Source organism: Bidens hawaiensis, unplaced genomic scaffold (assembly GCF_021521415.1).
Source record: "Bidens hawaiensis isolate Kalapana, Puna unplaced genomic scaffold, B.hawaiensis_p1.1 tig00013121_1, whole genome shotgun sequence".
Taxonomy (NCBI): Eukaryota; Viridiplantae; Streptophyta; class Magnoliopsida; order Asterales; family Asteraceae; genus Bidens; species Bidens hawaiensis.
The window spans coordinates 476,418-494,867 of record NW_027492109.1 but is presented as its reverse complement, the minus strand read 5'-3'; the positions used below and the strand labels follow the sequence as shown (position 1 = coordinate 494,867).

Genomic DNA, 18,450 nt, shown 5'->3' with positions numbered 1-18,450 from the left:
TACTTTTCCATCAGACGCCGCTGCTCATTTATGAGCCATTCATTCGGATCGTTTGCTTCATCTTCTGGACCCATTGGTCCTTTCAGCTTCGCGCCGGCCATATTTTGTAACGTGTGATCGTCTGGAGGAGTTTCAGTCTGGCCGTGAGGGGTTGTGACGAAGGGACGGTTGCTGGTGGTACGCGTAGAATCACGCGGAACCCTCAGAACCTGCTGTCCGTCGTTAACACCCTCACGTTCAATATCCTCCAGAGCTTGATCAACGTTACGAACTCCAGAAACCATGGTGATTGATTTTTTTTTGTAGATCTGGATGAGATCTGATTGCCGTTTGTAACAGTGGATGGCGCCAATGAAGAAACGTGGATCTACTCACTGGTAGCAGATCTACTTTCCTCGGGTATGATTAAACTGTTTCACCGATGGTTCCTTTGAATCCGTGTTCTTCCACCTACAAAATGAACAGCGCCGTTACTTACCCCTCAGAAAGGGACAGAGGGGTCCTCTTTGGGGTAACCCTCCGGCGTGAGAATCAGTATCTTTGTGGAGAAGATAATAAAGTGTGAGTCAGTGAAATCTCAAGAGTATTGCTGAATCGCTGAATACTCTTGATTGTGTGACTGTGTGTTTTTCTGTAACTGACTGTGAGTGAATATAATTCAATATGATTGAATGTGATATCACTGCTTGTAACTGTCAATGATTGAGTGTGAATGAATGTGTCATCAAAGTGGAGTTGATGCTGTATTTATAGTGCTAGGGTTTCCACTGGCTGGGCTCAGCCTCGTTGGCCTCCTCCAATCGCACTGCGCCACGTGTCCTCTGGGACACCTGGCGCTTTCTCGTTGGTTGAAATCATGTGGTAGCACATGTGTCATGCTGAGTTGTCGACCTTTCATTTGGCAGCTGTCAACATCAGCATATTCTTACTCCTTAAAAAGATGCCTTCTAGAAGAGTGTCTGACGTGCACAATCAAGGTTGCCCTGATCCTGATTTGGATAAGGACGAGGTTGATTATGTGCACGTGTGATATGCGCCCATCCTGAGGATGCGCGAAGTCTTCTTTTTATTCTCACGCGCAGATATTTCATGCGCAGGTGTGATATGCACGAGCGTGTGATATGCGCCGCGCGCTGGTGCGCCACGCGCATATGTGACACGCGAGCATATGTGATGTGCAAGAGCATGCGATATGCGCCGCGCGCATATGTTATGCGCGAGCATATGATGCCTGAGCATGTTTTGTATGCGCGATGCGCCTGGGTTTTGGCTTTGTGCCTTCATAATGTCTTTATCTTGTGGGTTGACCCGCCTTGCTTGGTGTTGAGGCGGGTACATACCTCTTCAATTACCCTAATTCTGTTTCATGTCAAACGTCAGACTAAATGCCACTTTATTATTTCATTAGCAATCCTAGTTCTAGTCTAAAGAGTAAAGATTAGATTATAAATACCGAGTTGTGCTATGGGTTGTAGTCCGGCCAATTTTTTAGTAAGTTGTTATGGATTATTAATGGGTGTTGCTAAACGTATCACCCCTTACTCCATTTTTACTAAATATACCCCCCCCCCGGAACTTATTACATAAAATTACAATTAACTCTTAACATTATTTATATACATATTAGTCACTACAACATTACTTTCATTTGATAACCTCCACTACATATATCAAATTAAAAACTATCAAGTATTACTATTAATTAATATTTTTAATATTAATATTATAAATATTTATAATAACTTTTTTAAATTTTAATAGTATATGTATTTATAATAATATCCTTATTTTACCACTCTATCTTTTACAAAATAAACCAAAAACCCAAAACCCTAAACCCTAAACTCGAAACCGAACCCTAAACCCTAAACCCGAAACCGAACCCTAAACCCTAAACCCAAACCAAACCCTAAACCCTAAACCCGAAACCGAACCATAAAACCAAAACCCGAAACCCAAAACCGAACCCTAAACCCTAAACCCGAAACCGAACCCTAAACCCTAAAACCGAAACCCAAAACCCTAAACTCGAAATCATAAAAAGAAAACGCAACTTGTAAAAAAAAATATTAAATCCTTACTTTTGTGCTAATTTGGTAATTATATGATTTCAATGGTTAATATGAAAGTTGGTGTAGGTCCCAAAACGACCGCCGAACGGTTTTGATCTCGATAAACGTGTCGAGACGGGTGCGGTAAATCAAACGATTGAACAAAAATATAAAAATAATAAGTATATTGAACGACTCCGTAATCGGTAAAAGATTAATAACATTAAACTAGAACCGACCCACCCAAGGTGAGCTCCCCTTGGGTGGTGATTTACATACTTGAAAACACACACATAAATAGAAATACAAGTCCCTATTTATAGCTAAACATAACACATTCTAGAAGATCTCCTCCCGTTGAAGCTAAACGCGTGTTCCCGAAGCTCTCATTTCGTGTCCAGTTTCTCGTCAGCTTTAATTATTTTCTTGACCATAAAATATATAATAGGTTTCGTTCTTTGATATCGCAAGTCACTAAAATTGGCCTTACCACCCCCTTGGTTTGTGATATCAAAACATCGTCGAACCATGTCTCGCATTTTTTACGAATCAACCCGATAAAGCCGAAGCCTCTTCAAACACCCCCCTAAAGGTATGACCCACCTAATTCATTAATGAAGGAGTCATCAGTTCTTTATCCATCTTGGATCTTCAAGCTATATAGGTTCAGAAGAACTACCGGGGACATCGATCAAATGAACAAAGCTTGTTATTTCGTCTTTAAATCCAAATTCGTATCCAATTTGTTCAAAGTTCACCTCACGGCTCGAACTTCTCGAACGCCTTGAAAATAATATAGAAATAACATGCTTTGAACACGGTCCAACAATGACGAAAACCCGACCGCATTTGACTTTCTTCACTTTGATCAACGAACAAAATTTAACTTGCAGCCAAAAAAAATGAAAGTAGTAAGCTGGTCCATGTATGGTGGAGTGTAAACAGCCAAAAATAATAGTATGATCAATATCATTTTGCCCAAAAATAATGAACTTCACTCTCTTTAACATGATTTAAAGAACAATACTAGGCCCACATTTCAGCCCACCAAAGAATAGACGAGAAAGAATGACCCGCCAAAAGAATGTCCATGAGAATTTTAAAGTTAAACCCTAGCAAGTACCGACATGATTGGGTGCGGGACGTTCTTTGGGACATCTTAAGGCGAGCTGGGATATCAGCTAAAAAGGAAGCCCCCGTAAACTTCCTTACAGACCCCATGGAAGGGAGATCCACTCTACGACCGGCAGATTTGCTCGTCTTTGGTTGGGCCGGAGGAAAACACGCTTGTGTTGAACTCACAGGGGTATCTCATTTAGCTGGTTTGAGGGATAATGGGTTTGTAGCTGGGCAAGCAATGAAAGGGGCTGAAACGAAAAAGGTGGAGAAACATGCTAAAGCCTGGGAAGAGAACCAACATGTTTTTGTCCCTCTGGCTTTTGATACCTTTGGCTCCTTGGCACCGGAAGCTATCCGTTTCCTTACCAGGGTCCAACGGGTTGTGCATAGCAATGTGTCGACTCTAAAGGGGCAGGGGTATGTCTTTAGCAGGTTAGGGTTTGCAATTCAGAAAGGGGTGGCGGCGCAGCTTGTTGCCCGCCTACCTGCTATGTTGATGTAATATCTATGTTTCTAAAAATGGAGAATACAAGTTAAAATGAAGAAATGGCTGCCGGATTAGGGTTCCGGCGCCGCACTTGCCGGAGAACTGTTATTCCGGTCACCACAGCTTCCGTAGCCGCCCGTCTTCCACCATTACAGCCACTACAGCCGTCGTGTTCGACCACTAAACTGCTGAATAACTTGGAGAAGACGGCGATCTTTTGATAATAATAAAACAAAATAAACTGACCCATAAACTTAAATGAGCTTGTAGGTCACCTACAGAGCTGACCCATGACCCGTACCAGATTTGAATTAATACTCCAACACATCTCTCCTCTATCTAAATGTTCAAGGATTTAAATCGTGCAAAGTGTCAGTTATGCGTGGTAAATAGAAGTAAATAAGAGGTGGTTCTTAAAAGAAAAAAAATAGAAAGGCTATTCGGATTAAATAATATTTATTTAAGTTATAAATAATATTCCTCTGATTCTAAATAATTATAATTATTAATACGGAGTAGTTAACTTTGTCAAACATCAATTAAAGTATTGTTAATAGAAGTTGTTATTCTGAATGATGCAGAAGCCTTAAAGGACAAAGCCTACCAGGAACTCTCCCACCAGAGTTCGCTAATCTTCGTTACCTCCAAAATCTGTACGGTTTATGCCCCTTTTTTGATCTGTTGTTTGTTAAATGACTTTCATTCTCTGTATGTATGTTTGTATTTACAGAGACTTATCTCGCAACTATCTCAGTGGCACCATCCCTCCACAATGGGGTTCCATGGAGCGAATCGTAAACATGTAATCTAACATACTATAATCCATTTTGGACCTTAAAGTATTACATTTCACATCAAAAAACTTATTTTCAGTTCTCTTATCGCGAATCGGTTGAACGGATCAATCCCAAGGGAACTTGGAAACATCAGCACCTTGAGATCTTTGTAAATTTCTTTTTGTCTCTTATATCATCAAAATTACTATCCTTTTGAATTTATTTAATTGTTATTTACAATTATATTGTTAATTAGAGTGGTTGAGGACAATATGATGTCTGGACCAATTCCTGCTGAACTTGGGAATCTTACAAGCATTGAGAGATTGTAAGACTTAGTTACATTTTCTGGTATTATTGTGGTTGCTTTCTGTATTTCATTATGTGATGACTATATACAACTATTTCATTTTCGGTTGTAGATTACTTAACGCCAACTTTTTCACTGGGGAATTGCCTGCATCATTTGCAAATCTGACCAATATGAAGGAGTTGTGAGTTCAAGTGTTCAACTACCTTATTTTATCTGATTATTCTTTGATCATTATATTGCTAGATGCAGTTGGCTATTTTTATTTTTGTTTCCTTGCGCAGTCGAATTGGTGGCAACAACTTGTCTGGGAAGATCCCTGATTTCATTGGACAATGGACAAATCTCACGGGCTTGTGAGACATTTTCTTACATTTTCTATTATCATGTATCGGCTATGTACACCACCAAAATTTAAATAAACTTTCTGAATAACAGACGGATTCAGGCCAGTGGATTGGAGGGGCCAATACCTTCTAGCATTACTCTCTTGCAAAACCTGACAGACTTGTGAGTAATTTCTCTTATATAGTCAAAATTTTGGTTGCAACTTTGGTAAACAAAAAAAAAATGTGCTGACTGAGTCAAGAGATGCAGGAGAATCAGTGACTTGAGAGGACCAGACGCCCCTTGTCCACCCTTTAGTAGAGCAATGCGTTTGACGAACCTGTAAGTTGAACTGCTTCTTTTAATTGTCGGTTCCGAGTTTTTTTAATGTATTCTGAACTCAATCTTGCAAGGATCTTGAGAAATTGCAATTTAATCGGCGAGTTACCAATACTGGAATCTCTTTCCCCGCAAGAACTGAAAGTCTTGTTAGTATTATTGACCTTTTTCTCAGTTATTTACTTTATGCGGGTTTACATCATAGAGTAATTACATAATTATTCTACTTGTATATATACACTTACTCTACTTGATTCTCACAATTAGCACGTTAATTTCATTTGCACGTTAACCTTCCCCTACTTTATACATGAAATTTATTTTCCATTTGATGGAATCGATCAACAAATATCAACACGTACAAAATAACAAAATCTTGAAAAATATGTGGAAGAAAACCTGTGTATACTATTAATTGAATGTGACATGAATATTACAAATGATTCCACACTTGCATCGTTCTTGATTACCATATATATATACATACAGGACTGACGTAATGTTAAACGATGCGTTGCTTAAGATGTTAACGGTGTTAGCATAAGTGCTTGAACAGTTTGACCTAGTGGACACTGATTACATCTTAGGTCCTTCCTAATTATAACATATTCAACTTATAATAGCATAATAGATACGATAATAATAGCTTAGTTTTAACTATTTCTAATATCATTGGTATTAACATAAACACAAACATATCTCCTCTGTTGTACTGAAAATCCTGTACAGCTCTGTTAAGAAAAGAATATTAGATAATTTTGTATTTATTTACTTTTCATTTAGTTTTATTAAATCATTTTTGTTGTTCATCAGAGACTTCAGCTTTAACAAGCTTAACGGATCCATTCCTGAAAGGTTCTCTGATCTACGTGAAACAGACTACATGTACATTCTCATTCTATTGTATTACTATTTCCATACTATTCGTTCTAATGTATCGTTATCTAACGTGCATCTTACTGAAATGTATTATTAATTGTCAGCTATCTCACTGGAAACTCGCTATCTGGAAGTGTCCCTGATTGGATTCTCGATTCCGGACAAAATATGTAAGTTTATATAATGCAAACCATGTGCAGGTATAATAAGTAAAGGCTCATACTTGGATCTTTTGTTTTTAAAAATTGAACTCGTGACATCAGACATGTCCTCTTGTTTGATTCATGTAGATTATACCGACAACTAATGTTGTGATTTTCTTGCAGTGATTTGTCATTTAATAATTTTACATATAACAACCAACCCTTTTGTCAACAGAGGCAGACGTAAGACCAACCTCGTCTTTCTTTAAGTTGTTTCTTTTTAGACATGCTAAATCTTGAGGCTTCTATTATTTTATTGCAGAAACTTGTTTGCGTCGTCTTCAGAAGATATTATCACGTAAGTTTATTTGCTTAAAGATTTCACAACGTTCAATACTCTGTCACTCTTATATTTTAATGTTTTACCAATTACTAGTAACAAGGTCTCATGCTTAAGGGGCAGTGAATGTCAAACAAGTAAGATTAAGTTACATATTGCATTCGCATATGTTAATGAAATTTTATAACGTATAGTTGTGTTTTTGGATTAGCTTCGTACTCGCTGTATATCGATTGTGGTGGAGAGGGACTACAAGTTGGAGAAGATTCTTACGAAAGTGACATAGGACAAGGTGGTTCTTCACATTTTTTTCCAACCAACGAATGGGGATTTAGCAATACTGGTAGCTTTTTGGATGACAGTATCTATGACAGTTATACTATAACTGCAAGCAATACCTCTAGACTCTTGATGGACAACCCTCGATTGTACACGAATGCACGAGTCTCAGCTTTATCTTTGATGTATTATGGATTTTGTTTGCATAGTGGAAGCTACAATGTAAGTCTTCACTTTGCCGAGATTATTGTTACCGACGATGAAACATATAGCAGCCTAGGGAGGCGTGTATTTGATATCTACATTCAAGTGAGTTCTCACAAATGAATATTATGCAAAGAGTAAATGTTTTTTGAACCTAAGTATTTAATGGTTGGTACTATGTCAGGGTGTGCGGAGGGAGACGGATTTTGATATTAGTGGCAGAGCAGGTGGGGCTATGAGACCAATTGTGATGAATTATACCGCAAATGTTACAAACGGTTTGGAAATTCGTCTCTATTGGGCTGGAAAAGGAACAACCAATATACCAGGTCGAGGAGAATATGGTCCTCTTATTTCAGCTATTTCTGTGATACCAAGTAAGCTATTATTTACTTTCAACGTGTGTTGTGATTGATATTGTGTTTCATGATTTGGAGTTGACTATATTAGTGGTGACAATGATGGTAGTTTGTCAGAATGTTTAAGATCTTTTTGGCTGGTGCTGTTACGACTTTCTGTTTAGGCGTTGACATGAGTTGGAGCCTTCGTGATCATAGTGGTGCATGACATAATTATGTTTGCACATATTCAAGCCCTAGGAATCGAAACCCTTTGTAGGCGTTATGTCATCATCTTCATTTGAGGTGTATATTCAGTTAGGCCACCGAATTGAAGAAATGTATCCCCGAGTACCAGACAGTTTTCATAAAATAACCCAAGTAACACGAGAATAATCATCAACAAAGCTAACAAAGTACCTAAGATCCAACAGGATGCAACTTATTATTAACTCTAGGACTTACAGGAACAAGTTAATGTTTGGCTAATTGACACGAGCCACACTATAAAGACGATAAATGATATAATTAGGCACACAATTTCTTTAGCTAGGAATACCGTGTAATTTTTTATATTTTTCATAACACTAACCTTTTAGCATTTCTAAAAGAAATTTTGCTATTTCTTTTTCTTGAACTGCCGTTGACTATTGTTTCTTTCTAACACTTAATTATTCAGATTTCCCGGTCCCTAATGATGGAAATGGTATGTCTGGAGGCACTGTGGCAGGAATTGTGGTTGGAATAGCTTGCTTAATTATCATATTTCTTGGAGTCTTATGGTGGCGGGGTTATTTAGGATGCAGAGATACCATGGAACTAGGTATTTACATGTAAAACCTGTACTATGGAACTACGACCCGTTAATTTTAATATATTTACATGCTCTCAATTAATAAATGGTTCTACAAAGCTAAATGGTCTAGATCTTAACACTGGTTCCTTTACATTGAGGCAAATCAAAGCTGCAACAAACAATTTCGACGTTGCTAATAAGATTGGAGAAGGCGGTTTTGGCCCTGTTTACAAGGTAATCTAGTTCTTAATTTTTCAATTACATAATACTAAACATGTTTTCACTTATGCTAGAAAATATTGTCTTTATATAAAGGGAGTAATGCCAGATGGCACGTTAATAGCAGTAAAACAACTTTCTTCCAAATCAAAACAAGGAAATAGAGAGTTCTTGAATGAATTAGGCATGATATCGGCTTTGCAACACCCGCATCTCGTGAAGCTTCATGGATGTTGTATCGAAGGAAACCAGTTGTTGCTTGCATATGAATACATGGAAAACAACAGCCTTGCTCGTGCTTTATTTGGTAATGATATCCTTTCGGTCAGTTTGACCCGTTGACTCTAGAGATAAACATAACCTGATTCACTTATTATTTTTTACTTTGTGGATTGCAGGGCCTAAAGAATGGCGGTTGGAACTTGATTGGCCAACACGATACAGGATATGTATCGGTATAGCAAAAGGTCTTGCGTTTCTACATGAAGAATCCAGATTAAAGATTGTGCATAGAGACATTAAAGCAACTAATGTGCTCCTTGATAAGAATTTAAATGCCAAGATTTCTGATTTTGGTTTGGCTAAGCTAGATGAAGAGGATAACACCCATATAAGCACCCGTGTTGCTGGAACTTAGTGAGTGGTTAATTGTTTACAAAACAATATCATGTCTAGTACATTATTCAAGATTTTTGTTTATGTTACAAATTTCAGTGGGTATATGGCTCCTGAATATGCACTACGTGGTTACCTCATGGATAAAGCAGATGTTTATAGCTATGGAATTGTTCTGTTAGAGATCGTGAGCGGGAAGGGTAACATTGCTGACAGGGCAAAGGAAAATCAGTTTGTTCTTCTTGATCGGGTAACTAACTTAAACCTATTACTAATAAAATTGATGGTCCTGGTGGGTCAGGCTGATCCTTTTGAAGCCTTTTTATCCAATTTGAGCGAAAAAAATAATATGATTTGAAAGAGTGAAAGACTAATCTTAAATTAATAAGCGGTTTGTTTTAATAAGGACATTAAGAAGGTTTATGTATTTGAAATCACTTTGGGTAACTCTCAACCCGCCTTTTGTAAATAAACCACAAATATGACACGAAAATAACCATGTGTACGGTTGTCCTTATTTAACTCATTTAATAATCAAGCCGTGTTTGGGTTGACTTATTTTATACTATAATTAAAAAGTTTGGCATGCTAACCTGTTTAATAAACGGATCATGTTTGGGTTGACATGTTTAACATGTATACCTAAACATGTCGACCCGCTAACCAGTTCAGAAGTTTAATTCACTGGCCATGTTTGAGTTGACATGTTTAACATGTATAATTAAACAGGATGACCCCGCAAACTTGTTTAGGCGTTTAGTAAGCAGGCCATGTTTGGGATGATATGCTTAACATTTATAATTAAACCGGTACGACTTATTAACGTTTACCCATTTATGACAACTCACCAACCGATTAGCACGTTTACAACTTTCTCGCTAGATAAATGGGTTGAATGGGTCATGTTAGGAAAGATGTTTTTGACCCAAACAAATATAACATTTAAACATGTACATAAACTTTTATATTGCATTTATTCATCTTGTTTCTTTATTCTAGGCCATATCTTTGAAAACCACGGGTAATTTGTTGGAGTTAGTTGACCCGAAACTAGATTCCAAATACGACACCCGAGAGATGATGGTTGTTATAAATCTATCTCTAGCGTGCACTGCAATCTCTCCAGCCGACAGGCCCGCCATGTCATCAGTGGTTAGCATGCTCGAAGGAAGATTAGTTCCTCACGAATTTGCTGTTGACCAAACCCGCTCCATGACGGATATAGATCGTGACAAAATGATGAAGCAACTTGAGATTACAAATGAGAGCCATGTTGAGGAAATGTCAATCCCGTACACTGATTCATCTACATCCGCTGTTGATTTGTACCCGGGAGGCGGTTTTAGTGAATATTTGCAGAACAGATCCAGTGATACGAATAAGTTGTTGTCTTAATGGTCATTGCCAAGTACATTTATAGAAGGATAAAATAATAGTACCGTATACCATAAGCTTTTTTATTCTATTTTTTACATAAGGTGTCTTGGATCACAAGTATGTTATTTTTTTTGTTTTTATGGTTCTTGTAATATTATGGTAATTAAGATTTATTTATTTTAAGACCAAAAGCAAATCCTACACGGTTCAATTACCATAGTTTAGAGCCTAAGAAGGTTGATTGTCCTATGCATGTACATGGTTGGTATAAATTATTGTACCACTATTGCACAACATGCTCTGATATTCACCTAAACAATATGATCAATGGAGTATTTGAGAATGGCAAATCAATTCGATTTTGGATTGATACTTGGGGTCCTGGACTTGTTAATTTAAAATCGTGGTAGTAAAAAACATCATGATTGCATATTGTTACATTACGTCAGACCGAAACCTCAGTGGCGAAGCTTAGACGAAAACGCGTAGGGGGTGTGAGTGGGTGAGGGTGGAGAGACAGGGTGGGACGGAGCCAACCCGGGCCACAATAAAGGTTCGCCCGTGACTACGCTATTAAAGTCGTCTGATCATTGCTAAGACAGGGCGCGTGGGGGATATAAACTTGGTCATTCAGTGGGGATAAATGGCTTCCATTAAAGGTCAACATACTTAATTGGCGGGCAGAGTTGAACCGAATACCAACATTGGTGGCTCTCAGTATAAGAAGAATAACTTTGTCATCACTTGTCGTTTGTGCGGGGAGGCCGTCAATCAATGGATCATTTATTCATGGCTTGTTACTTACGTGTCAACTGTAATATGGCAACATGTAAGTACTTGAAGTGGAATTCAACCAATCTTTGCGTTTTTCTTAGTTAGGGGTCTTATGAAGCTTGGAAACAACACACGCCTATAATGAAACGAAAAAGCGGATGATCATTGTTATGAAAACACCAAAGAAACGATGAAATTGACGTAATCAAAAGCTTTATTATCAATGGTGATTACAAGAACGAAACAGTAACAAAAGGAATTATCAAACAAAAAAAAGTAATCTAAACTATTCTAATTGGGGCATATATTTGAGCCCCTAACCCCCAAATCATCAAGAAACCGTTCTTAACAAACTCCTGGAGAGATTAGGCACAAGTATTCCCTACACTTCTGTCTCCTTATCACTTTATACCCAAAGTATTATATATCAAGTTATCAGCTTGTAACATCTTTGATAACTCGACACTTTTGACCCTTCAGCTAGCTATTATTGACTGAGTTAACTAACACCAATTTTGACTTTACCATAACAATTCTCCACCTAAAGTCATAATTGACTTTAACCAAGCCCCAACTTATTAACACAATACTCCAATTTAGGCCCTGGAAGAGTTTTGGTAAACATATCTGCAGGATTTTCATCTGTTTTCACCTGCAACACCTTAACCTCTTATTATTAACCACTTCTCTAATAAAGTGCAATTTGATATTTATGTGTTTTGATCTCTCATGGAACATACTATTCTTTGACAATTGAACAGCCCCATGATTGTCACAAAACACCATTGTATCATCCAATATAACACCTTTAACCAAATAGCTTCTTTAACCCCTTTTGTTAAAGAAATATATTATGATTCAGTAGTTGATAATGCAACAACTTTCTGCAACTGAGCTTTCCAGCTAACAATATTGCCAAACACTTGAAATGCATTACAAGATATAGATCTTCCTCTATCCAGATCTTTAGCAAAGTCTGAATCAACATAGCCAATTACCAAATTACCCATGTCTTCAGATCTTTGTTTAAACACTATACCAAGATCTTTAGTACCTTTTAGGTACCTAAAAATCACTTTTACTACATCCCAGTGCCTTCTTCCTAGATTGGCCATGTATCTACTCATCAGACTAACTGCATAGCCTATATCTGGTCTGGTACACACCATAAGATACATTAAACTGCCAACAGCATTTCCATATGGTATTCTTTCCATATCAGTTCTTTCTACTTCATCTTTTGGAGAATCATTGGCTGAAAGTTTGAAATGTGCAGCAATGGGAGTTGTTACAAATTTCACATTATCATTTGGCATCCCATAGTTAACCAGAACCTTCTGCATATAAGAACTTTGTGACAGTTTTAACACTTTCAAACTTCTATTCCTTTAAATCTTCATGCCCAAGATCTTCTTGGCATCCCCTAATTCTTTCATATACCTTCATTAGAATTTCTTTAGTAGCTTTAATCTCTTTCTTATCTTGACAAGCCACCAACATGCCATCTACATAAAAGAGAAAATAGACAAAATTACCCATGCAGTATTCCCTGTGATATACACAACTATCATATGCACTTCTCTTGAAACCATTACTTATCATACACTCATCAAATCTCTTGTACCATTGTCTTGGGGACTGCTTAAGTCCATATAGATATTTCTTCAATAAACAAGCCTTTTCCTCATTATCCACCACCTCATACCCTTTTGGTTGCTTCATATAAATCCTTTCTTCCAATTTTCCATGAAGAAAAGTTGTTTTGACATCTAACTGTTCTAGTTCCAAATCTAAAGAAGCAGTTAAAGATAGAATTACCCTTATTGAAGAATGCTTTACTACAGGTGAGAAAATCTCATCGTAGTCCACACCAGCCCTCTGTGTAAACCCCTTGGCCACAAGTCTTGCATTATACCTTGGTTCTTCTCCAGGATTCAATCCTTCTTTTACTTTGTATATCCATTTGCTAGACACCAACTTTTGGTCTTTAGGCTTCTCCACCGGTTCCCATGTACCATTCATGTATAATGAATCCATCTCTTCATTCATGGCAGCATACCATTTATCTTTATCTCTTGAACTGATAACCTCATTGTATGACAAAGGTTCAAAAATACTTTCATGCTCAGCAGCCATAAAGGCTTATTGGAAACTATAATCAAGGCAAAGATCAAGGCACATAATCCTCTCCTATTAATTTAGTCAATATTGTAGTTTATTGTAATCCCTTGATTTATGTAATTTCCTATGTAACAATTGTATTATAAATTCACTGTAATATCAAAATCATTTATATGGTGAAATTATCTATTATCACATGGTATAGAGCCTATCTACGATTCTTCTTCTAACCCACCCTTTTAGTTGATGTTTCTTTTTGTTCCAAAATTTCTTTTCTAATGACCACCCAAACTGATTCCTCCCTTCCTATGAACACCCTCCTTCACATGCTTACAAGCAAGCTCTCCCCAACAAACTTTCTCCAATGGAAAAACCAAATCACACCCCTCCTCCTTCAAGATTGGTTTCGTTTTGTTGATGGCACAACTCCCGCACCTCCGAAAACAATTACCGTTGACGGAAAAATCAACCCCAATCCTGAACATGCTACATGGTTTCAAACTGATCAGCGGGTCCTCTTGCTTATTCAATCCTCACTCACAGAAGAAGCCATGGCCGAAGTCTTAGGTCTCTCATCTTCTCATGATGTCTGGCAAGCATTGGAATCGGCTTATAGCCATGATTCACTTGAGAGAGCACAAAATCTCAAAGACACCCTAAGACAACTAAAAAAGGGAAATCTTTCCGTTGTTGATTTTGGACGACAATTCAAGGCCATCTGTGATCAATTGGCCGCTATCGGAAAACCGGTTCTGGACTCCGATAAAACTCATTGGTTTCTTTGTGGTTTAGGTTCAACCTATGAGTCGTTCTCCACGACACATCGCGCTGTACGACCTCCTCCTCCTTTTTGTGACCTTCTCGCTAAAGCCGAGGGACACGAGATGTTTCTGGCTTTTCTTCGTGGGCCTGAACCTGCACCGGTTGCCTTTACCGCCCATGAAACTTCTGCCCGCTCAAACATTCGAGGTCGCGGTCGTTCGGGCAGAGGACATTCAGGCAGTTTTATGAACTCTCGTGGTCGAGGTCGCCGACCACCTCACTGCCAGTTATGTCGCACAAATGGTCACTTCGCAAATGCATGCCCGAATCTAAAAAATTTTGCTCATCAGTCATCCTATTCGGCTGCGAATCTTGCTCAAGCATTCCATGCGGACTGCAATATCTCCGCTTCCAAACCGGATTGGTGTGTTGACTCCGGTGCTACAGCTCATATGGCACCATCACCTTCTCATTTTGACTCATCGTCCTCTTATGAAGGACATGAGAAGGTGGCCTTCGGTAATGGTAATATTCTTCCAATATCTCGTATTGGTACTCTTTCCATTAATCCGCACTTAAAATTAAACGATGTTCTGATTATCCCTAATCTTAAGAAAAACTTGCTCTCAGTTAGCAAGCTTACTAATGATTATCCGATTGATTTCTTATTTTCTCGATCTTATTTTGTTATTCAGGATTCGGTCACAACGACCGTTCTAGCAAAAGGGCACATAAGGACGGACTCTATGTCTTGAGCCCCGGTTTTCAAGCACTTGAGGCTACCGTTCTTTCTTCTTCAAAAGCATCGTTTGAACTTTGGCATAAACGTCTTGGGCATGTTGCCTTTGATGTCGTTTCTATTTTAAATAAACATGGTTGTTTAAACCTCACTTCTATTTTACCTAAGCCTAGTCTTCGTTCTCCGTGTGAACTTTCAAAGCAACGTCGATTACCATTTCAGTTAAATGATAAACGTTCATTACATGTTCTTGATCTTGTGCATTGTGATTTGTGGGGACCCGCTCCCATTGTTTCACAACATGGTTATAAATATTATGTCGTGTTTATTGATGACTTTTCAAGGTTCACTTGGTTTTATCCCTTGAAAGCCAAATCATATTTTTTTGAAGTTCTTCGAACGTTCATGACTTTTGTACAAACACAATTTTCGTGCAAAATTAAAGTCTTTCAAAGAGATGGAGGAACCGAATTCATAAATAATAAAGTTCGGCATTTGTTTTAAATAATGGGACTCATCATCGGATGTCTTGCCCATATACATCCCAACAAAATGGTCGGGCCGAACGTAAACACCGACATCTCACCGAAACCGGGTTAGCTATGCTTTTTGGTGCTAATGCACCTGCTACCTTTTGGGTTGACGCCTTCTCTTCCGCGGCTCATATAATAAATCGTCTACCCATAAAATTATTAAATTACAAATCACCATTTGAAGTTTTATTCCATTCCATACCGAGTTACACAAATTTCAAAGTTTTTGGATGTCGTGTCCTCATAAACTTGCACCGAGAAGCATTGAGTGTATTTTCATTGGCTATTGCACTCAATACAAAGGGTACAAATGCTTTGATCCAAGCACTTCTAGAACATATATAACTCGTCATGCCAGATTTGATGAAGATTCATTTCCTTTTTCGGGCAAAACTACAACAACAAACCTTGCAAATCTTTTCCTAACATCCTATAGTGATCCAACCCCATCCACCATAAGTCACCCTACTGCCATCAATAATGACCAGCCCACATCATCAACACCCATCCAAACCCATTGTCCAACATGTGACACTCCTCCCTCACCTGTTAGCCCACAACCAAATTTGTCCACTCAACCCACAATGCAAACCGAACCTACTCCTGTCACCTCACCATCCACCACCACTACAACCTCACCCTCACCTGATACTTCACCAGTTCATTCTTCACCTGATTCCGCAACACAAAATATATCACCACCAGCCACCACCCACCCAATGGTTACTCAAGGTAAAGCCGGTATCATCAAATCCCGTCACATTCTCAACCTTTCAGCTATTGCTCCTACCCCTCTTCATCATGCATTGCTTGTCACTAGTGAACCAAAAGGTTTCAAAACAGCCGCGAAACACCAACACTGGTATGATGCTATGACCGAAGAGATCATGGCCCTTCATCAAAATCAAACATGGACACTTGTTCCTCGACCTCCTAATACAAATGTTGTTGGCTCAAAATGGGTATTCGCACTAAATACCACTCAGATGGCAAAATTGATCGGTATAAAGCACGGCTTGTGGCACAAGGTTTCACACAAATACCAGGATTTGACTTTTCACACACCTTCAGCCCCGTTGTCAAAGCCACAACCGTTCGTATTGTTCTTTCTCTTGCTACGACAAATCGGTGGTCTCTTCATCAGCTTGATGTAAAAAACGCGTTCCTTAATGGCAATCTAAAAGAAACTATTTACATGGAACAGCCACCTGGATTCATTGACAATAACAAACCGAATCATGTGTGCCGTCTCAACAAGGCACTCTATGGCTTAAAGCAAGCCCCACGGGCATGGTTTCAACGACTAAGTAATTTCCTAATCACTCAAGGTTTTACTTGTAGTCAAGCGGATACATCCCTTTTCATCTTCCACCGTGGATCCTGCCTTATATATTTGTTGGTTTACATTGATGACATTATCCTCACCGGCTCCGACGAGCCGTCTATTCAGCGATTTGTGGCTCGATTAAAAACTGAATTTGCAATTAAAGATTTAGGGAAATTGAGTTACTTTCTTGGTCTCCAAGTTTCCTACACTACAGATGGCTTGTTTCTTTGTCAAACCAAATATGCTCATGACATTTTAACTCGAGCCGGCTTAAAAGATGTCAAACCTGCAGGTACTCCCCTTGCCACAAACGACGTGTTCACAAGCCAAGGTGCACCTTTTCACGATCCTTCTTTATATAGGTCACTAGTTGGTGCTTTACAATATCTCACTATAACTCGCCCAGATTTATCATATGCGGTGAACCAGGCGAGTCAATTTCTTCATTCCCCAACTGTGCATCATTTTCAACTTGTGAAGCGGATTATTCGGTATGTTAAAGGCACCGTCGGATATGGATTATCTTTTTCTTATCCAAATACTCCTACCTTAGTTGGATACTCGGACGCCGACTGGGCTCGGTGCATTGAAACACAGCGTTCCACCTATGGCTACTCTATCTTTCTAGGTGGAAACCTTGTGTCATGGAGTGCTAAAAAGCAACCAACAGTGTCTAGATCAAGTTGTGAATCCGAATATAGGGCAATGGCAAACACCGCGGCGGAACTTATTTGGATAACTCACTTATTACGTGATCTAAGTTCCCTACCATCCGCTCGTCCCACTCTCTTATGTGATAATTTAAGTGCTATCTTCCTTAGCCAAAATCCGGTTGCTCATCGAAGGGCTAAGCACATTGACATCGACTATCATTTTATTCGTGAACTTGTCTCTGCCGGAGAATTACACACGAAATTTGTTCCTACCAAGCTCCAAGTGGCTGATATTTTCACAAAATCATTACCAAAGCCTCTTTTTGAGTCCTTTCGTGAAAAATTACAAGTTCATCCGCCACCAATTCGCTTGAGGGGGTATTGGAAACTATAATCAAGGCAAAGATCAAGGCACATAATCCTCTCCTATTAATTTAGTCAATATTGTAGTTTATTGTAATCCCTTGATTTATGTAATTTCCTATGTAACAATTGTATTATAAATTCACTGTAATATCAAAATCATTTATATGGTGAAATTATCAAAATCATTTATATGGTGAAATTATCTATTGTCACAAGGCTACTACATATATGTCTTCAGTATCTCTAAACCTCAAGGGAGGTATAATAGTTCTTCTAGTCCTATTTCTGGCTAAACTAGGACCATTTTCAACAATACCAGAACTACCCCTTGTCTGATTTTCATTAGTATTCTTTAAGGCTTCCTCCACTTCAATCTGAACACCTCTTTGATTGACAGAAATACCCTCAGATGTACTTTCATCCCTATACATCACATCCTTATAAACCATGTCTTCATTAAACTTGACATGCCTACTTACTATAATCCTTTGACCATTCCCTTCCGGTCTTCACAACCTATAACCCTTCACACCATCTGGGTAACCTAAAAATATACACTTCGGTGCTCTAGGCTCT

General features: G+C 38.5%; 1 protein-coding gene across 1 annotated transcript in view; it reads left to right on the top strand.

Annotated features, from left to right (window-relative positions):
- LOC143543449 (putative LRR receptor-like serine/threonine-protein kinase At1g53440) overlaps positions 1-10,871 on the top strand; it is a 30,861-nt gene extending 19,990 nt beyond the window's left edge. The window contains exons 2-24 of the mRNA XM_077035767.1: positions 4,239-4,310; positions 4,388-4,459; positions 4,531-4,602; positions 4,690-4,761; positions 4,856-4,927; positions 5,028-5,099; positions 5,182-5,253; positions 5,341-5,412; positions 5,484-5,540; positions 5,899-5,910; positions 6,223-6,294; positions 6,393-6,458; positions 6,615-6,674; positions 6,754-6,789; positions 6,868-6,908; positions 6,983-7,359; positions 7,439-7,631; positions 8,272-8,422; positions 8,496-8,622; positions 8,704-8,914; positions 9,006-9,243; positions 9,322-9,472; positions 10,222-10,871. Coding sequence (XP_076891882.1) covers positions 4,239-4,310; positions 4,388-4,459; positions 4,531-4,602; positions 4,690-4,761; positions 4,856-4,927; positions 5,028-5,099; positions 5,182-5,253; positions 5,341-5,412; positions 5,484-5,540; positions 5,899-5,910; positions 6,223-6,294; positions 6,393-6,458; positions 6,615-6,674; positions 6,754-6,789; positions 6,868-6,908; positions 6,983-7,359; positions 7,439-7,631; positions 8,272-8,422; positions 8,496-8,622; positions 8,704-8,914; positions 9,006-9,243; positions 9,322-9,472; positions 10,222-10,617 — 2,764 coding nt within the window. The 3' untranslated portion in view covers positions 10,618-10,871. The remainder of the gene's footprint in view (positions 1-4,238; positions 4,311-4,387; positions 4,460-4,530; positions 4,603-4,689; positions 4,762-4,855; positions 4,928-5,027; positions 5,100-5,181; positions 5,254-5,340; positions 5,413-5,483; positions 5,541-5,898; positions 5,911-6,222; positions 6,295-6,392; positions 6,459-6,614; positions 6,675-6,753; positions 6,790-6,867; positions 6,909-6,982; positions 7,360-7,438; positions 7,632-8,271; positions 8,423-8,495; positions 8,623-8,703; positions 8,915-9,005; positions 9,244-9,321; positions 9,473-10,221) is intronic.
- The last annotated feature ends 7,579 nt before the right edge of the window (positions 10,872-18,450 follow it).